This window comes from Rissa tridactyla, chromosome 5 (genome assembly GCF_028500815.1).
Source record: "Rissa tridactyla isolate bRisTri1 chromosome 5, bRisTri1.patW.cur.20221130, whole genome shotgun sequence".
In the NCBI taxonomy this organism is placed as follows: Eukaryota; Metazoa; Chordata; class Aves; order Charadriiformes; family Laridae; genus Rissa; species Rissa tridactyla.
The window spans coordinates 32,124,812-32,146,168 of NC_071470.1; the positions used below are offsets into that span (position 1 = coordinate 32,124,812).

Below are 21,357 nucleotides of genomic sequence, written 5' to 3' on the forward strand. Positions count from 1 at the left end.
TGATTTGTTTGCTGTGAAACAGCAAAACAGCAGACTCCTTTTTCTTGTAACTTTTAAGTTGTGCCTGTTTTTACAAGAGTATTTACACTGATCGTAGCTTAATTTTAATTTTTTCTAATTGGTAAAAAAACCTGCATTATTATGTTGAGATATTTTTGTGCTAAAGGATTTCTTGTTCCATTTTCAGAGGAAACTTTGAAGGTTTAGAAGACAACATTGTGCTTGCTGCTGAAGTAAAAAAAAATCTTTACAAGCAAGATCTTGAAGTGCAGTGTAACATCAGTGTGGTTTTGTTTTTAGAACAAGCTGAAAGCTCCTCTCATTTTGGAAGAGTTAAAATGATTGTGGGTGGTTTTTTTTTATTTAATGTTAGGAAAGCTATATAAGTAAATCACTTTTGCAGGCCAATGAATTAATCATTATTTACACCTGTTGCTTTTAAATTAATGGCAGTATTCTATTTTAATAGTAAATTTGGGTGAATTAAGGAAAAAACATAAGTGTTTGCAAAGATCAGGGATTTAATTGATGTAAAAAAGATGTGTCCTGATTTGATGAACAAAATATATTAAGACATCCCTGAAATAAAAATTGGGTTGTAGTCTTTGAATAGCTCCTCTAATCCAGAATAGCATTTAGTTTTTTGGTGGGATCTGACACTTCCTTTTCCCCGTGCAGACTCTTTTTATTAAAATACTGAGTATTTATTTAAAATGACAAAAAAAAATACAACCAGAATATTACCCCAGATTTTTTCATGTGTTTGGATCTTCTCTGTTTAAAACAAAATATTTTAATCATGAGCTGTGGAAATGATTTTGTGGAAACTCTTAAGAAAATTGGATATCCAAAAGCTGATGAGCTCAATGGAGAAGATTTTGACTGGCTGTTTGAGTCTTTGGAGGACAAATCATTTCTGGAGTGGTTTTGTGGAAATGTAAATGAGCAGCATGTGGTATCTGAAAAAGAACTGCAAGATTTTGATAGTCTTCTCAAGTCTGGTAAGCCTGTTTTGGAAGGAAATGCACTGGATGAAGTCCTTAAAACCTTGAAGCCCGTGGATTCAAAGAACAGTAGCCAAGAGGAGGAGGAAAAAGAAGAGGAACTGAAGAAGTTAGAGGATGAACTTCAAACCCTTCAGAAGTTAAAAAAACTTCAAGTTCATCGGCATAATAAACTTCAAATGATGATTTCTGCAAACAGCCATATGTTACAAACATTAAAAAACAAGGAGGAAGAAGCACATAAAGATTTGAAAGAAGGACTGCAAGTGTTTACTGCAGCAAATAATAAGCTTAATAATGAACTGCTGTCTCTTATGGATGCAGCTAAGAAACTGGCCTCTTTCTTCACTGCTTCAGATTCAGAACAAGGATCAGGTCCACATCCAGTGTTTTTTTCCCAACTTTCTTTGGACAAATATTTGTCTCAGGAAGAACAAAACACTGCAGCACTTACCTCATACATAAAAACCCATTTTTATCAAGGTATGTCTGAATTGGTTGAAAATTCACATGAAGGTAGCTTTCAGCTTGCAGATATAAGCAAACAAGTCACTTGTGATGAGGCTGATGAAGTTTGTGAAGAGAGCCAAGAGATCGCCAGGCTCCAGACAGCGTATATTTGTGCTCAACATCAGCTAATTCAGATGCAAGCTAAAGAGGAGAGCATGAATTCAGCTATAAAATGTGCGGAGAGCATGCTGCAGTCCTTAAACAACAAGGTAGGCCACAAAAGGTGATAGAAGGTAGTGGAGTTTTAAACAGGCAGGTGTGTTCAACTGGATCTAGTAAAAGGAATTGCTGATTTACTGTTACTTCAACTATTTTTACATTGTGAAATTGCACTTTTATGAAGTTTTGGTTTTGCTCACAAAACTCTTGTGAAATAGCTCCAGTTTCTATAGTTAGAAATTCTTTGGTATGGCAGAGTACCTTTAATTCTACTTTCCAGAATTACTACCTTTAAAAACCCTAGAATTTAGTAGTACCTTTCCAGTTTACTTTAGTTTAGAAATTTTAAATTATAACTGGCTCTTGGTTGTTTGTACAACAAACAAAAGCTTAAATTTGTTTGAAATTTTGTGGTATTGAGGATGTGTATATGATAAATGTATTCCTGTTTTATATTCCATAGCATAAACTTCAAAAGTTTTAGTTCACTGACTCTTTCGAAACTCAGGTATTTGTAATATGGTGGCATTATGGTGACGTGTGTTAAATACCAAATAAATGGATTGTATAGTTGAAGCCCCAGAATTCTCTTAACAAGTGAGTGACTGGCAGATATGACTACTGGAATTTAAGAATGTGAAGAAATCGTAACAGAAGGAAAAATACTAGCTTATGCCAGTCATGGACTAACTTGAGGCATTGTGTCAGTTAGTTTGTTTTCATTTACGGATGACTAGCATATAGAGCTTGATTGATTAGAGCAATTTGGAAAAGATTAATTCTGATAGCAGTATTGACAGTCATCTGACTGGATATAAAAAATCATGTTTGCATGTGAAATTTCAGTTAGACATGCTTGAAATCTGGGTGCTAAGTAAAATTACAGCTCTTCTGGTTTTTCTCCACAATAAACTGTTTTCTGGCCCTGCAATGGAATGAAATTACTATTTATTGAAATACATTTATTTCATATCTGCTTTTTAAATCTGTATTTGTCTTATGTTATAAAGTTCTGTAAAACTGCTTGTGGAGTTTTCATTTAATTTTGTAGGTGCAAGAGATGCAGTGATTTTTTTAATGTAACATAAGTACATGAGTCTTTTGTGAACTGAAGAAATGTGTTAGGGAAAGGGCTTGGAGGGAACCATGAAGAAATTGACAAATATTTTGCTTTATGCAGGATATTGGTAAACAAGAAAACCTCGATGCCAAAATATCTAGTTTAAATGATAAAATTTCAACAATTAAACAAGAAATAACTCAGATAAACAATGAAGAGCTGCTTCCCCTTCTGAAAGAGAAAGCACGACTTTTGAGCGCGCCAGTGGTGAAAGGATACTTGGAGTGTCAGATTGCTCAGCAGGACTATTATACTTCAAGACAAGATGAAATATGCAGGCATTTGATAAGGCAGAAAACATCATTTGAACTTATTGAGCTAGCCTGTGAGATGGAGTTAAAGAAGCATAAGGAGATTTGCTGTCAACTTGAGAATTTGGTAGAATCCCTGAAACAGAGCAGTAATGAGTTGCAACAGAGACTACAGGTGATAACTGAGCAAACTCAACATGCAAAGCCAAGGAACAATATTAGTTCAAATGATGGTTTCTCTTGCAGGTAAGCATTATAGTCACTATTGAACTTTGACTCAATTTGAAATAACATTGGGGAGATAAAGTCTTAGGCAAGCTAAGCTTTTTCTATTGGTCAGTTCTTAGTTACTTGCTATAGCTAGTTAGTATTTTGAATTCTCCAGAACTGAAGCCTTCAAGATATGAGGTTTGCCTCTTGCTTATCTTCTGAAATTCTTTTCAGGTCTGCCTGAGGAAAAACTGTTCAATTATCAGTCTTGTTAGTGTTGCTGAAGCATTCCCAAGCAATATATAGAATATAATGGAAGTTTGAAGCCAAACCTGTCTTATGTGGTGCCCTGATCTAGGACCTCTTGAAAGCCGTTCTAGAAGTATAGATGTAGAGAGCTGTTAGTAACAGTGATTTCCCGCATCATATACCTGGCCTCATCAGCTTAGCCTGTGAAAACCCCCTTGTGGTAGAGGAACGACTCCTTCAATATATGAAAAGCGTTTAGCTTATTTGTACTGCTTGATTTGATGTCTGGCTTCCGTGTCCTGTCACCCATGTAGGAGTGTGGTTTTTTCACTGTCTAAGTAATTAAGTCTCCTTGTAGCTCAGGTGATGCAGTAGGAATGTGTGCTGTGCTGCTGTCACTTCAAGACTAAACCTTTTGATGAGGTGTATTGTATAACAATAGGTGTGTTAATGTCAGACTTTTCCTCCTTCTTTGGAGGTGGTGGTTCAAGTGTTTTTTAATAATTGTTAAGTGATAGTTAAGTATGGTCTTGTATAGTGAATAACTGCAAGAAATAGGCAGCATTAATTTTGCTCCCATTGTGCGTTTGCATTGGCAACTTTTTAACATTTTTGTTCAGGTTTATTATTAAGTCTAATCACTGAATCAGAATGTTGTCTGGCTACTTTTTCACTTTTTTTTTATTGAAGGCATGTGTATTCATGATTGTGAAGGGAAGTTGGAAAAGTTAAAAACCCTAAAAGGTTTGTAAGCAAAAGACACTTGAAAGAAACTCTTACTTTTGAAATACAGCTCTTGCTCTTATTAAAGCCGATTTGATCCTCTATCTGAAGATTTTAATATGTGGAGGTGGTAGTAGCAACCAAGCAGTTATCTGTGATCGTATTAGATTCTTCCTGATGCAGTGTAAGGGTACAGTTTGGTAAAGCAGGTATTGCTGTCTTTTGCATGGCTCATAACTGATTGGAGAGTTTCGTAGCAGTCTCTTAATATATAGAAAATGGGAAATACTCCAGGGAGCTTGAAAATATTACACAGATTTCTCTTATTTCTCATTGGCCATTGAAGTCTGCTGTTTTTCAGCACTTAAAAAAAAAAAAAAAAAAAAAAAAAAAGGATCTTACATTGCTGTCCTTGAAGTGTTGGGAAATAGTTGGGAAAAGCACATTGTCAACTTCTATTTGCATTCATTGTGTACTTATTAACTGTTATTTTGAAATTTCATTGCTGTTAATTTAATATTGAAATATTTTGGAGTCCTATTAATCACGTACTGGCTATATATAGATAGTATCATTAAATCTGGGGGAGATACAGCAGTGTAGTAAGAGTACTATACTGGTCCTCTGACTTCTCAACACGAACATGTTCTCTTGACTAATGACATGAGTGCTTAGGAAGCTTAAAAATGCTTGTGTGCCTAACTCCATTTGTTACAGGCTATATCAGCTTCTGGAAGGAGAAAAACCCCAGCAGTTGTTTAAAACATACGACAGACTGGAGCAGATGGCTCAGAAGTTAAAGCAGGACTGTGCTGCAGCACAAGATCAGCTAGCAGCATCTTCTCAAGAACAGGCTCGCCTTGTATCAAAGCTAAAACGTGATGTAGATACCCTTCATGATGCTTTGTATCGTGGAGGAAATCAGATACAACTCAGTAGTCCGGTAAGCCCTTATCTGGTTATTAAAATTAGTACATTAATGTGTGTCATGTTCTTTTACTGAGAAAAATGTAGTATGAAGGCTGTAGACACACAAACTGGCTCCTACATGTCAGCAACAAATTTATTAGCATAATGATGATGGGCTCATTATTTACATTGTTCTTAGCAACTGTTGGATTTTGTAAATGTTGGCAGGTAATAATTTTTTGTTTCTGAGAAAATTATTGCATCTAACTTAATTTCTTTCAAAGGCATATACAGTCATGTATTACTAGTAAGTTTATGGTGTGGGAAATATGTCATCTAGATATGGTGTCACTGGAAAATTTGTTTAAACTTCTCTTTGTGTCAGACAGGCTCTTTCCTCCACTGTAACACCTGAATAGTATGGCTTGGCCCCTTAAAAAGCCTGGCCATGGGTGACTCATTTGGGCAAAAAAAGACTATCAGAATTTTGAAGTACAATTGTAGTAGGACAGTCCTGCTACAGAGCTCCCAGGTGTTGGGTTTAGAGCCTCTTTTAAATGGCAGTAGGGGTTCTTAAATAATTGTATATACCTCAGAAGTGGAATGAGGGAAGTCTTCTGTTACATAATACTTCCTCTGTTAAATACATTAAAAAATATATTTAACACTTCCATCTGTCAATTGAATTTGCAACATATTGAACAGTTTTTTATAAAAATTGAAACTTTGTAATTGGAACAATACATATTTAGGGATTACATGTTATTAAATCAATCAAATACCTTTCTATTGATTCAAGTTACTTCTTAAACATCGTGACATCTCTTTCTATCGCTACTGTTTATCACGAAAAGTAATTCCTTTAAGAAGGAAATAATGTGCAAGTAGATGCCTAGCCTGCTTATACTGAACTATCATAACTATGACAGTTGGGAAAATTGTAGCTGGTAATTAATGATTTAATTTTAAAATTAAATTGGCTTTTTGTTGCGGGTTGTTTTTTTGTTCCCTTTTAAGATTTGGCCATCTATGAAGACTGCAAATGTTGTTCAGCTGTCCAGTTTAGAGCCAGATTCTTATGGTCTTAACTCATCTGGTTTAGTAAACAAGTAAATGAAATTATATTTTCATAAACTGATGTGAGTTGTTACAGGCAGCTCAGAAGTTACATAAATTGAATGGAGTCCCTTATCACCTGTGTTTCTATTTTTTGTGATGACTTTTCACTTACAAACCAAAGTGGCTTCCAAAAGCAAAAAACTTTTTTCTATTTCTAGTTCAATTATAGTAGTAACAATATAAAAGTGATATTTTTTTTGTCTTGTATCTTTTGTTAGGAACTTCGTGAGCAGTTTCATCAACTGGAAGCTGATTTAAATCAACTAAATCAACTCCTTATGGATCTGATTGCTGATGTTAAGTCAAAGAGAAACTTTCTAGAGTCCAATAAGCTGCATCAGATGGAAAGAAACTTGTACGTGTATTTTTTCAAAGATGAAGACCACTTGAAAGAGATGGTGGAGAAGCTTGAGCAGGAGTCTGAGGCTAAGGCTAAAGCCAGAGTCCTGGAAAATTAGAATTTCACCACCAGTGGAGTTCTTAATGTTTAAACTTCAATGTATTCTTAAGAAAGAAAAGCATGTTAATGTAAACTGTCTGCAAGTTTATGGAATGATAAGTATTAGCTTATCAAGGCTAACGTTTATCTGTCATTGCAATCTATGTTTAGCTGCCACGATTACCAAGTTTGGATTGTATACTGCTTTATGGCTTTTTGCATCTGCCCAATGAGTTCAAATCTCAGTTTTGTCGAACTTCTTTGATATGAAGTAATACATTAGTTATTTGAATGAATTACATTCAGGATGCTCTTCTAGTAAGCCTGTATGTTGATTTCCACTGTGCACAACATAGCACAAGAAGGAATGTTTTATACCCTTGAGATCGGTTTTCTTGTATGCTAAGAAGCTTTCATATGTCAACTGAAAAATAAATGCGGAGAAGGCATTCCAGATTTTGGAACATGAATGTAATGTGCTCCTTCTGAAGAGGAAAGTTCTCCAAGCCAGATATTCCGTGATCGTTTCCCTTACAGTTCTCCTAAGAAGATTTAGTTTTGTTAGAAATGTGTTGGAATATGTACCAGAATCTGTTTCAAGTACCAAGACCATCTGTTTTAAGACCATTCCGATATTTCTTAATTTAACTTATGGCCTGTCTTCTCCATTGAAACCAATCCATGCTCATCCTGAGCTCTTCAAAGAAAAATAATTTTATGTTTACCTTTTGGACTTCTGAGTTTGCTCCATAATTTATAATGATAGGCATTTCAGTTCAGAGTCCTGATGCTTTTCATATTTCTGCTTTCATGTACATTGATAGACCATATATCGAATTTTTGTGTAGCTTCCTAATATACCAGTGGAACTAAGTAGACCTTAATAGTATGATAACTTCCAGTCTTTTGTATTTTGATGGGATCAGCTGTGCTTGCTTTCAAGTGTTTTGCATATTGATGAAGGTTAGCGAATTAGCTTTAACTTCAGTAACAGTAGTGTTAAAACTATTTTGATGTCTTTTAACTTTTATGTGAATATAACTTATTTCTATATGTTTAAAAAAATTTTAACTTACTGGTTTGTTGTCTTGATACCTGGATTTCATGCTGCTTAACTCTATACATTGTGTTTATTATTAAATGCCAGACACTATAAATTCAGTTCAGTGTTGTCAATATTTATGGTGGATCTGTGTGTTGGTTTTGGATATGTTCTCATGCATAGTGTCTTGTTTATATTTAGTCTGCTAGGTTCTCATTTTGATATGCCCCTGAGGCTTTAAGACTGCTGCTTCCCACCCTGAGAAGTCAGGGAGCCTTTTTACCTTGTGTAGGGAAGAAGCATTGCTCTTAATTATAAAAGTTAGGAGGAGTTGTTCATGGGGAAAGATTATACTTCTGACTCCTGGAATGTCATGGAAAAGGAAGCCATTCTGTGCCTCTCTGTCTTTTACATGCTTACTATAAAATTTGAGCTAGATAGATATAACCAATACTAATGCAGCCTTATGGATGTTCCTCTTTGAATCTGGATACAAATGTTTGTACTTGTAAGTATTCAAACTTGCAATCTGCCTATGGTCTTGAGCTAAGAAAAATATTTCCTTGTAAGCAGAGGAAATACTGTTTACTTGATGGTTAAACTTGACTTGAAGGTCTACTCATGCACTGGATTTAGTGGGAAAAGACTAGAGTAACAGGACTGCAGTTACTAACTTGTACAGGAATAACTTACTTAACAGCAGTTTTTGGTAAAGCAATTGACTTATGCAGCTTGAATCCTTTAAATGTTTTGAAAATGTTGGGTATTTATCTTGTGTTTGTGGTAAGTTTTATGCATTGTTCTGGTTTAACTATATAAAGTCAACAAAGTCATGAGTATGGACACTGTTGTTTCTAAATGTCCTATATTTGTTGTATCTAGAGGGTCTCCGAGTATCTTCTACGTGTTATAGAATATGACTAGAGGTCAATTGGAAAAGCAACTGCTTTTCAAAAGGATAAAATCTAGAACAGCAGTAGCTACAGTCAGAGCTTGTAGAGACTGTAGATGTTGCTGACCTGTTTCTTAAATTGACAAACTATAGTGAGTATTTTAATGTTATTAACATGTAATAGTAATTGAGTATATCAATTATACAAATCTTAAGGAATAGAGGTCTTTTATGGTAAATATTTTCTGAAGCAACACATCACTAATGTTTGTATATCGTGATAGTAATACTTGTTTCTTTCATCTTGTGTTGGCTCTATTGTAACAGTTACTTGAAAGGCTTTTTCCTTGATAAAATGGGAGCACCAATACCAGTACATGTATAAATATGCTAGTTTAAAGATGTTGAGGAGGGGGGAAGTATTTCAGGCATAAATGATAATTCTTGTTTTATTTGTCAGATATTTTTATTAAAAGTTAGGTTTACCTAATAGGACTGCTTAATTTTTTTGTTAGTCTATTAAAACACTTTCAAAGAAGTTTCACTTAGTGGTTTTTGTAAATTATTACAATTTGCTAATTTTTTATTTACATTACTTAGACACTCATAGGCATGTCAGGGAAGAGATGTCATTTTCTATCAAGGAGAATGAATGGCTGAACTTGTTCACTATATTTTGTCTTTAATTTCAACAGAATGTAAGTGCATATTGTTCTGTGACCCTGATATAGTGCATAATTTGTGTGTTCTATGTTTAGGTTTAATCTTAAAAATGGAACAGTACACATCATACATAGGATGTGAGACTTCTAAAGTGCCTTTATCTGATATCGCTCAGAGGATTATGACAGCTTTGCAGTCTGTTCCTGTAGAAGTTCAGACTAGCAGAAAGAATAACTGGAGTAAGTAAATCTTAGCCTATTTGTTTCTATTTTCAGTTGAAAAACTGAAACACAAACAAACAAAACGATATCAAACCTCTAGTCCCTATTTAAAAAGAAAAGAAAAGTGAGAGTTTAGGTTTCCAGGTTTAAAAATAAGAGTTAAGCTGTAACTGTGACACTTTTTTAATTAAATAACGCTATGTGAGTGCAAGGAACTAGGTTATTACCGGTACCCTCAATTTCATTATTTTCTTCCTGTTCCTGCTACGTGGTGTGGAAGTAGATGAGAATTTCAAACTGTTTGTTACCTAATAGTCCAGAATCAAGTTAAAGATCACTAGAGGTACTAGGAACTTGCCAGGAGGTCTGTGAACTCTCCAGACTCGTGTCTGTCCTTTAAACACATGTTCATTAGCAACTCACTCCTTGTGAAATTCTAGGGGGAAGAGTGAACAAAAGTGACAGTGGTAGAGCAAATTAGGTAATGTTAAAAGTGCCTCAGCAGATCTTTGACTCTGTTGAGCAAATCTTACTCAGAATGTTGTGAATGCTAGAGAGGTTTTGCAAGATGGAATTTTTATTCTCAATTCTGTGTATTTCATAGTCTGCAATTCTTGTAGCTGTGGAAAGAAGTAAATAGAAAGTTAAAAGTTTTGCTCAATTTCAGTTGTCTGTTTTCTTCTGAGGACTATATCCTGGAATATTGTCTGGTCAATGGGGTTTAAATGTAGCAATGAACACCTTTAGTACAAGAACAAATGCAGCCTCATTTTTACGTAAATAACAGTTCAGGCTCTTCTTTCAGTAGTAAAGTACTGGATCAGTGGAGCCTGGTGGTATAGTAGTGAAAAGGGCACTAGTTCATTTCTGTGTAAATCAGTGATGCACATTTGAAGAAATATGGGATGTGTTCATTTTAAAATGGTACATTTGGACCAAACTCCAGATAACTTTAAAGAAAATCAGATCTCTCTTCTGTCTGAATTTAATTGCCATTCTACTTCTCTTGATACCTTGTCATTTTACCTTCCTTAATTTTCCTGTGTAATGTTTTTTTGTCTTAGATGGGAACTCTGTGATATATGTATCTTGTTATGTTGTCCGCTGTTGATCTGTTCACTTTCTGTCAAGTTGCAAAATTTACACATTCTCTTTTCTAAAAAACACCATGAAGGTGTCAGGTATCTTTAGCCAAATGAGCTTGCTGTCATCTTTGTAGTGCTGCTAAATCCTTATTCACTGGGGAGGGAAAGAACAGTGTAAGCGTTTCGTGGTGGCAGGTCACATGACTAGCTTTTCTTGCTCTCATTTTTCCTCTGTAGTAATTACAATTGTTTCACTGTCCAGGCTTAAGAACAAATTTATTTGAATTGCTTTTAGGAAATTGCCTTTATATAAGCTTTAGCTGATCAGCTTGGATCTGGAGAGAACAAGAAGTTTGCCTCCCTTAAAAAAACCCAAACCTGTCCTGTTAGTTGCTTTGTTTCAAACTGTATTTTATTGATAGACCTTTAAAGATTGAATTCTAGTTACTGGAAAAACTGTTAGTCTTTAGAAAGTAAATGTTAGGTTCAAATAGGACAAATATCTGCGATTAACTCATGGGTGAAATTCTGTGGGTATCTTGGTAGTAGAGCTTGTAATGGTTCCATCTGGCCTTAAGAAAGAGTTTGAAGGCAAGGACGGGTTTCTACTGCCATCTGGTGATACTTTTATGTAAACCGGGTTCCACAGATCTTTAGACACCTGTTGTACTGTGTGCTGAAGGAGGGAAATGTAATCCTCATCTTCGGAGAGTGAATTTTTCAGTAAAAAGTATCTAGCTGTGAAGCAATTGAATGTAAACTCAGTTGCTATCATTCCTAAATTATAATCTTATTGTTGTAGGAAGTGTCAAGAGAACCAAAGCTAAAATATTTGAAGCTACAAGTACAGTTATGTCATATTTGCTATTCTAACAGTTGAGGTTAGAACTCTGAGCTGGAAATAAATTACTGATTATACACATATGTGAACCTGAACCTGAATGTAATACTATAAAGTAATAAGCTAGTTTCTTCTGGAGACTGAGCTAGTTAGTCTGAGTCCTGGTTTGCCTAGACAAAATTTTTTAAAACACTTTCAGTAAATCGAAATAAATCACCTTTTTTGTTATTAGTCACCAATACATTAGAATCAGAAAATGTCTTGCTGCTGGTAATGCAAATTTTAGCTGAAAACGGCAGTGCAGTCTTGTACTTGTTATGGACAAGGAGTTAGAAGAGGACAAAATACATGTTTTGCTCATGAGGTGTCTTTTGTCTAGGCAGTAAAAGAATATAGAGATAAAGGAATCTGAACTAATTGCAAAGTCTGGAGAGACCCACACTGCAGTGGAGTTCTCTTCCCCCCCTGCCCCCTGAGTATGAAAGAATTTATAATATGATAATTTGTAGTTGCTGCTAGCCTGTTGCCCTTTGTTCTTTTATTCCAGTCTTCAGTTGCTTCTCCTCCTCTTGAGGTTGCTGGGCAGTGTTAAGGGCAGAAAAGAGGAGGCATGGCCTAACTGTTTCATTTAGCATGGTGCAGAGTCCTGAGGTGCCTTTACAAAGCCTTCCTTAAACTACAGCATCTGTCTGTAGGCTAAATATCACTGGCAGTTCAGTGGTGGGCCCACACTAATACCTGTGCTGTGGCACAGCGCTATCTTAGACCCAGCACTGATAGCCTTCCTGCTTCTTGTGGTGCTAGCCATTACCTTAGCTTTCTGTCAATTTGATGTGTTTGAATTCTCCTTGCATTCTCTTCTTATCTGATCTTACAATACCTGTTCTATTGTGAGGATGAACGATGTGAAAAAATTATCCTCTGCAGATGAAACATGGTCAGTTCTCTGTAGGGCATGATATGCTAAAGGTGTATATGCAAATAGTGTTTTACTGAAGAAAATTATTGTGGAATAATACTGCCTAATTTCAAGAAAACAGTTTGGTTTTTGTTTGGGTTTTTTTTGTTTTCTTCTTGACTATGCCCTCAGCTTTACTTTGACCAAGATGGGATGTGTTTTCTTGAAAGAAAGAAATATACATGTTTATGGTATTACAGTAATACCTTTCCTGAATACTGTGGAAAATGTTGGTCTGCTTTATAGCAAATTTGAATTAATTTTTTCTTAATGGGGACAGAGCATGCTTTTGCATATGCATGTTTAGGAACCTGCAGCGCCCTTTTAAGTGTGAATTATATTAATTTGAGGAAAATGGTTGTCATGGAAAATTTTATTGCAATTATTTTAGGCTTGGTAAAAGTGTCAGTAAAGTAACTCTGTATGTAATGTAGGTTATATGTACTGCTCTCAGATTCATTTGTATTGTAAAATGTTTCTCTTTTTTTTTTTTTTTTTAAGGTATAGAGACGACAAAGGACAATAAACTAGGTGATAAGGATGCACAAGCGAAAAATGAAAAGGCAAGCTTACTGTAAGATTAAAGACCACTAAAAGCAGGGATGGCAGGGAGGAAGATAGGTCTGGGAATAAAAAAATGAAAAATCATGGATTTAAGAGATCACTGCAGTTCTTCATAGTGGCTGTGCTGCTTTCCAGAGATGTTAGCAGCACTGTTCAGTCTTTTCCAGAGTTGCTAATGGCACATCATTTTTTTTCCTGTTCTGTGGGTGTTGCTTGTATAATTAATCTCCTAATTTGTGGGTTTGCAGCACTGTAAGTCAGTCTAAACCTCGCCACCTGTTCCTTCTTTTCTGCTTTTCATTGTTTTACATTTTTGGTCCTTCCATAGGCTGGTACTTGTCATTACATAATCGTGAGCTGATTCATGTGAAAAATTACTTTGTATTGGGAAGTTTAATTTTTGGCTTCACCATCTCTCTGAATTTGGTTTAATGTGCCAGTACAAGAAATGGGAATGAATAACTGTGGCAGCACCAACTCAGCTGTGATTTTTAAAATCCATTGAGTTGATCGAAGAGTTGCAGATACTGCCAGTGTACTCTTGTCCCAGCTGCAAATTTCACAGCCTTCCTTACTCTGACTCTGGTGCATGTTGCCCTCTTCAGCAAGTTCGTTCAGGTTGCTCAAGATGCAGAAAACTGTTTGGTTTCTTTTTTGGGGTGTGATAGTTTCCTGCAAGCTAAATTGGCTCATAGGTAGATATGCAGCTGTGGGTGTGCATGGGTAGTAGTGGAACAGCTTTTTGTGATGATGAGGTGCAAATTTTGACTCGCTGCATCTGGTGAAATTTTCCTACATCTGCATAAATTATCCTGCATCCTGGGAGTTGTTTTCTCTACTTCCATCTGTGTCATTATTCCTAGTAGAAGATGACTTCTTCCTGGAAGCTGCTGTTTATCTCTGTGGTTAATTGTAGTTCCAGCTGTATTATTCTGAGTTGATAATTAAATTACTCCATTCTTATTTTTGAACCTTTAAAAGAGAATTGCTTATTCCTGATTCTATAATTACTTGAGTGTCCTAATTCAAATTCTACTGTGTTAAACAGTAAAGCTATTTGCAATTTGACTGGAGAATATACTTGAGTGGATTAGTTGTCTTTCTATGTCTCTTAAACATTTTGTTCTTCTGTGATATTATTTTTCCACTTATGGTAACTTTTTATGGTGTTCACTTTTTGGTTAGCATTGCGCAAGTCCAATTAATTTGTCTTCTTTTAGAACAAACGCTTTTCATTTTGGTAGAAACAAAAGCTTAATTAGCTCCCTTTTTCTATTTACTTAGAACCTGTTAATTGTACTTTTGCTGTGGAGTTGATCCTGTGAAGTATGATCTCAAGCAGTCTAAGCCTTTTTCATCCTTTGACTCCATAGTTCTGAGGTTTGGAAATACAGGAACCGGGTTGAGGAATATTGCAATACCAGAAAAAAAAAATTATTGGCTTTGTCATTTTGGCTTGCTCAGTCAACACAGATTGAATAGAGATGGATGATATCCTTTGATCAGTGAAACTTGTTGTCTTGGGGAATGGATGGGAGCCTGGCACAGCAGTAACTTGTGGGGTTTTTTTGAGTGAGGCAGCCTTAGTTTTTGGAGTGGTAATGACAGTGGAGGTACTGAAGGAGACTAGCTGTGCTACAAGAGCAGAAAATACACTAATTATGAGAGTATTCGGTTGCTTTTCAATGGAGTGGGTGAATATTATGCTTATGCGTGATGCTGAGACTAAAAATTAGGAGACAACTGCTTTGTCAACAACTAGAGAACTTAAAAGAGAAATTGTTTTTTATTTGATTCTGTGGGAGATTGTGTTCAAAATCTTCCTGCTGAAAGATGCTCTGACAGGGACTATAATCTTTCCGAGGCATTAAAAGATAAATCACTTCAGGAATGCTTCATTTCAGAAAAGGAAATTATGTAAAAATGAAGGAGCTTTTAGAAGGAAAATATATGGAATTTCCCCTCCAAACCCAAAATATTCATAAGACCTTTTAATGATCAAGGTGTAAAAGGAGTATTGAGGGAAGATACAACTCTCTATATCTGTAAATAGTTAAATACAAATTTTCCCTGGGGAATCTTGGAAAGGATGCCAGTTGCCATTCCAGAGTCTTTGTTTCTGAAATCAAGACAGGATCTATCTCAGCTGAAGAGGTCGTAGAAGAAACAGCAAGATAAATAGTAAGAAAATACTAGGGCTGGTAGCATACCAAGGAAATTTCTGAAGGAAGTTAAGGATGAAGGAATAGAATCATAACATTACCATGCAACTTCTTGCTTAATGCTATTTAATAGCATGCTGCTGTAAGGGGATCCAGGGACTATCTGGAGTAGGAAAGCTGTGCTGGGCGTGGATGTATAGATTCATATGTATTTTTGTTATGTCTTGCGATCTTGTAAGGTGTTTGAAGAAATTGGTGGAGAACCAGTTGACTTGGTGTACTTGAATTCCCAAAGCAGTCATTAAGGTCCCTTGCCAAAAGTTGTTTAATAAGCTAAGCTGGCATGAAAAAAGCTCTGAATATTGAAGCTAAAGATGGAAATGAACGGTCTGTCTTCAAAGGTCTCTAATAACCTAGTTGGTATGGAAGACAGGCTACTGGAGTACATGCATATTACAGTTGATAATTTGCGACCTTTAGTGTTTGACTAATAGTAGATTAAAAAAATAGTGGTGGTTTTGGATGTAAGCGATATAAATCAACAAAATAATCTTTACTGATAAATACTTGAATTCTGTTTTATGTAATGTGATTCCCCTAAATGGACTCCTTGGGTTTTTTCATAGAATATTACTTCCTTCAAAGCTTATCTAAATTAACTCATGTCTGTTTATTTTTATTTCTCCTAATAAGTTGAATAATTGGTTCACTAAAGACAATTCCAATTTTTTCAGGAGATTCATGATTCCACAATTGCCTTATTAAAAACATCTGCCAGCCCTGAAAAAAGTGCTGCTGGTCAGATAGTCAGGACAGTACATACCGATGAAATGCTTTGCTGTCAAGATACCAAAATAGCTAGCTATTACCAGGATTTAGACTTGCCAACATGGGGATACAGAGAAAGAAATCTTTACATAGAAGCAAAAAACCTGAAGGATGGTGAAAAGAATACAGCTACTCCCCTTAAAAGAAAGCAAGATCTGCCTACATGTTGTTCAGAGAAAACAAGAAGATTACCTGTAAAGACCTATACTTCTTCACATGAAAGAAGATATGACTGTACTTCTGGACAAACAGAGTCTTCTGACAGTTATCCTTGTGATATCAGGAGTTTGGGATGTGAGGAAAAAAGAGAATTGCTTGCATCTATAGAACAGGCAGTGGCTTTTGTAACTACTATGATATTTCAAGATGGTTCTTCACAGCTCAACTCAGAGCAGGTTAGTGAATGATGCGTTTAGTCAGTTTTGTAGAACCATTTGAACTGTGCACGTGACTGATAAACACAAAACCGTGTTCACTGGGAACCTAGAATCTGGACCAGTTTTCTGTATTATTGCTTACCAAAATATAAATGTAAAATAAGGTAAACCTTAATACTTCTGACTGCATTTTATTTTTAGTTACCAAGTAAAACTTTAAGAAAAAATGAGACTGCCTGGGCTAAACAGGCATTTTTGTACTTAAAGTGAGACTGAATTAGAGTATTTTTTCCTGCTTTTTAGCATGTCTGTCACTGGATTTTTGTTTTAAGGCATGCTCCTTGAAATTTGCATGCTCCTCTACTGTGTCAATGGTGTATGTAATAACTCTAGTGTACATAGTAGGTTTCATATTGTAAAATATTTGGGAAACTTTATTTATAAGATTGCATGCATAAAATCTGTCAGAGGAAACACTATTGTAATTATACTTAACAGGCCTTAACCTCATCAGTAAAAGGAGTTGTTGTGTTAGTGAAGAGTCAGACTGATCACCCTTGCCCTCCCAGTTATTCTTCAACTGACTATGCTGCTAATGAAAATGATAAATTAATTTATTTAAAAATGGAATCGTCATCTCTTTGGGAACAAGAACAACAGGCTCACAAGGAATTTGCTTGGTGAGAGTATGTAGAAAAAAAATACTGTTTTGCTTTACATATGCTTTTAGCAACAGTGATGTTGGTTACATGGCACAAGCTTAATCTTACATGTCAAACTCATTAAATTTCATATTAGCTGTATTCTGTGTCAAGCCTGGGCTAATATGAACCAGATAAAAATAAAATATTCCTTTAGGTTCAGCATATCACTAACTGTAGCCCTGCAGAACTAGGTTGGGATTCTGGTAGGTGCTGTTTACGTTCACCTGGAAGTCCTTTATGAACAATTTACAGCTATATGGCACCCAAAAAATATGATTCATCCAGGTTTATCTTTCTTGTATCTTATCTTCCATTTCCTGAACTGCATTTCTTATCTAGTACATTTTCGATGGACATTATTATGATAAACATCCTTTTTGATCTCTGATACTATTTTTATTTTTTTGAGCACAGTAGGCTTTTTTAATGGCTTTTGAGATACCGAATGAAGTTTTCGTAATATTCAGTAATATTGTTACATCAAAATTACAAGATAATTTTTAAAGTGAATGCTTTATGTATCTGTTTAATAGTTGGACTAAATTTTAAAAAAGTTGGATCATGTTTTAAACTTCCAGTTAGTATAAACAAAATCCATTTTTACTCCTTACTCTTAACTTTGAAGTAGTGTCTCTTAAAGGCAGAAATAAGAACTGAATATGATTCTTAGATATAATAGTTGCATGTTAAAACTTCATTAGAATATTTTATGACTTTCAGTACTAACTGCTTTATTGTAAAGTGCTAAATTTGTGTTATTAAATTACAAAGCATTAATTTTCAAGATGTTGAACTTGGTTGTTAGTTGCATCTCTGCCACTGTGACCTGGAACAAATCATTTATCTCTACTTCTCCAACTGTAATATTGGAGTTATATGACAACTAATTTAATAACTTGTTAGTTTGAATATAGGTTGTTCTGAATTGAGAATAATGTATCAATAAAGCATGTGCATATGAAAAGTAAAAATTCAATAATAAGCAAATTGAATAAGTGTATTATCATTTAGATGAAACCTATAGGTAATTATTTCTTGTAAGAATGGTGCAGTTTAATAGTGGATCTACACCATATACGGTAATATCTTATGATCTACACAATTTCTAGTACGTCCAAAAGTTGGTACTGTTGTTTCATACCAACAAAGAGAAAGAAAATTGAAAGCGCTATAAAAAAATACTATTTTTCTATATTGCCCAAAATAGAGCTTATGAAAAAAATTACACAAATAACTAGTAAAATCTATATATTAATATACATAATTGGTAAAATCTATGTAAAATAGCATGGGTGTGGGAACTATAGACATTTTGAAAAGGAATGGAAAAATGTCACAAAGATGTAGCATACTAGATTTAAGTAGCATATTGACACTAGGCAATTAATGGCAATTTAGGTTGTCTAGTAACTTTTAAATCATGATTTTTGCAATACTACATTAACTCCGAAGCCTCTGTGATCTTATTTGGGTATATTAAAGTATTACGGGGATGCCAGTTGCTGTTTTGGATTAAGATTGCGTTTAATTTTGAATGTCAAATAAGGATTTGTTTTCTTTATGAATGCATGGTAAAGCATATCTGCTAGGATGTTTAATTTGTTATAGAACGAAGCTTCAGGTATTACTGAATTGAGACTTTAATATTCAAATACAGTATTCTGTTCTTACAGGAATAAAGAAATGTCTTATGTTAACTGTTTAGTATTAGGTGCTAATTAAATTTATAAAGTAAATAGATTCACTAAATCTAGAAACAATATAGTGCATGTTAATGAACCTACTTCTGTGCAGGCAAATGTTGTTTCAAATGCTACATTGCAAAATTCCGATTATTTGCTTCAACGCAAAAGATTTTGTGAGGACTGTACTTCAAGTTTATGGTGATGAAATTAGCTGGAAACAAGGTAACTATCTAATCTAATGTATGATCTAATCCTATAATCTCTATGCTTTTGATGTTTCTGTTAAAATCACTAGGTGTACAATTAACTAGATTGGTGGTTAAGTAATATATTGTAAAACAGTTTTAGTACCATGGAAAAGAACACCCTTCTTGGGAGGAGGTTGTGACCAGAGGCTTGATGTGTCAAGATGATGTATTTCTTCTTAGAGTAGGAATCGTATCATTGAATAATTTAACAACAGCTTCCTGTGGAAACAAAAGCTCTCAACACAGTCCTGACTATAGCTGAAAAGGTCGTACTGCTTCGTGTTTCGTGTTCCCTAGAAAAACTTTCTCTGCTGAAGAGGAAAGGCTAAAATAAATTATAGAGGTCCTCATAGCTGTCAGAATTAGGAATCACTTGAATGGGTCCTTGTTTTTTTGATAGGGTCAAATAAGGCTCTTGTATAGATGGATTTAAAAACAACTACAAAGAGAGGATATAAGATGTAAATATAATGGATTTTATTTTCTTGATTTTGTGTATTGGATTACGGATGACTGAATTACAAAAACAAGTGTGACTGTTCAGGAAGGACTCCCTCTATGTGAATCTCCACATTGTGTTCAGCATCTGGAAAGTTTCATCAGTAAATCACAGTAAACAGATGATGATTTAGAATCTGATGTGAAGATCTACACAAAAGACACTTAGCCCTGGCAATGGAAGGGGGAGGGTGGGAAATGTCATGATGGTACTAATACTAGGGACAGGATCTAGTACTTCCTGTGTTGTGTACAGATTACGATACTATCTGATGCATAGTATTTGAGTCTGAAGTTTCTAGTATCCAAAAGTATTCTTGTCTACCTTTTCTTAAACTTTGGAAGCTGATGCTTCATCACTCATTATTTCTGCTATGGTAAAAAAAAAAAAACCAAACACAACCCCCCCCCCCACAACCCCCCTGCCTTTTTTATGTAAAAAAACCCCACCACGATAACCTCATTGTAAATCAAGCAAATGCTGAAACTTCTCTGTATGTCATATTGACTGCAATCGCTTTGAATGATTGCACTCATTCTTGAACTAGTGTATTAACCAGTGGAATACATCCAGATACATTAGCCCTGACTAGTAAAATATGGCATGCTTTCCCATTGGGATTCACTAATGTCTCAGAGTAGGAGGAGGACAGGACTTGAGTATCATTTCACAATCTTGAGGAAAATATGCTTTTATCAGCACAGACTCTTCTCTTCATGTCATAAGCTTGACCCTGGTTTTCCTTCACTCCTTTCAGCTTTGTTCTCAGTTCTATATATGCTGCTGCCTCACCTTGAAGGTATCATCCTCTTTCCAAGACTGACTTGATAGCTGTAATTCATTACTGCTACCCTCACCTTTGGTGAAAATTTTAGTTGGGAAGGAAGGGATGGATGGTTGAGATCTTTGATTCTTTATCCTTTTTCAGCTAGAGACTGTCTCGTGCTCATTGTAAATAGAGATATGAGAAAAGGATCTTCGAAGTATCTCAGCGACTCTTTGGTAACAGGATTCTCTTCTTCTGTGTATCCTTGCTAAGATGTAGTTGTTGTTATTATTAAAATCCGTGCTCGTTTCATGCAGTCTTCACATGAGCTTTTGAATATCCAACATCTCACTAGGCAGAGTCTTCCTGCAGCCTCTGGGAATTTTCCAACAGCCATCAGCTGCTGAATGTTACAGTGTGTCAGTGAGGTTGTGTTGCTTAGTATGCGTCTTCAGAATGCATCATTTGAGTTCATGGCAAATCTGTTACAGTTGTCAAAGTTTCATTTGATACCTGTAGGGATTACTTCCTGCTGAAAGAACAGTGGAAATCCTGTGGACCTGTCCAAAGTTTGGTTTTGGGGTGGATGCAGTGTTTGACCTACTTTCTTAAGCTGCGCAATTCCAAGGCTAAGACTGTCCTTCCAGTCACAAAAAGTAGTACTATCAGGAAGTATAGTTCCTTCACATCTTTTTAGCTTCTGAGGTGAATGGCTGTTTGCATTCAGAGAAAAGGATAGTGAGATACATAAAATCCTGATATGAGACCATGCAGATGAAGTATCCTTCAGTTATCTGACCACTGCAGCAGAGCCCAAGCTGATTCAGGGGCAAGATGTCTCCTTCCCTAACATCTGCTGAGCAGCCATGTGAAGTTCTTTTCAGCAACAGTTATATCAGTGGAGGTACCATATGTGAATTCATACATACATTAAAGATCTCAGAAGTCTGATTGGTAGGAAGTAAATCTTCTGTCCCTCAACCCCCAGTAGCAATTTTGTGGATATCAGTCAAGCTAACAGCAACAATAAACTATCTCCCTGTATCAGAGAGAGACATAAAAAACCCCTTAATCTGAAATTTTTCAGTGATAAGAAAGAGAGTCTTTTACAGTCAATCTTAGCAACCAA

The 21,357-nt window shown here is 35.4% G+C and overlaps 2 protein-coding genes across 2 annotated transcripts in view; both read left to right on the forward strand.

The window, feature by feature from the left end:
• Nucleotides 1-263: 263 nt before the first annotated feature.
• POLN (DNA polymerase nu) overlaps nucleotides 264-21,357 on the forward strand; it is a 110,139-nt gene continuing 89,045 nt past the window's right edge. The window contains exons 1-6 of the mRNA XM_054203011.1: nucleotides 264-344; nucleotides 9,386-9,529; nucleotides 12,897-12,958; nucleotides 15,856-16,344; nucleotides 16,825-17,006; nucleotides 18,825-18,937. Coding sequence (XP_054058986.1) covers nucleotides 9,400-9,529; nucleotides 12,897-12,958; nucleotides 15,856-16,344; nucleotides 16,825-17,006; nucleotides 18,825-18,937 — 976 coding nt within the window. The 5' untranslated portion in view covers nucleotides 264-344; nucleotides 9,386-9,399. The remainder of the gene's footprint in view (nucleotides 345-9,385; nucleotides 9,530-12,896; nucleotides 12,959-15,855; nucleotides 16,345-16,824; nucleotides 17,007-18,824; nucleotides 18,938-21,357) is intronic.
• On the forward strand, nucleotides 342-9,361 carry HAUS3 (HAUS augmin like complex subunit 3). The gene is made up of 4 exons (XM_054203012.1): nucleotides 342-1,723; nucleotides 2,854-3,290; nucleotides 4,944-5,169; nucleotides 6,473-9,361. Exons 1-4 carry the CDS (start codon nucleotides 758-760, stop codon nucleotides 6,710-6,712), a joined length of 1,869 nt encoding a protein of 622 aa, XP_054058987.1. The 5' UTR covers nucleotides 342-757; the 3' UTR covers nucleotides 6,713-9,361.

What these genes read in the sequence shown, in the direction of transcription:
- HAUS3 (XM_054203012.1), top strand. Translation starts at nt 758, where the DNA reads ATGTGTTTGGATCTTCTCTGTTTAAAACAAAATATTTTAATCATGAGC. An exon ending in TGCAGTCCTTAAACAACAAG is followed by an intron (nt 1,724 to 2,853) that starts GTAGGCCACAAA and finishes TGCTTTATGCAG; the next exon opens with GATATTGGTAAACAAGAAAA. An exon ending in AATGATGGTTTCTCTTGCAG is followed by an intron (nt 3,291 to 4,943) that starts GTAAGCATTATA and finishes CATTTGTTACAG; the next exon opens with GCTATATCAGCTTCTGGAAG.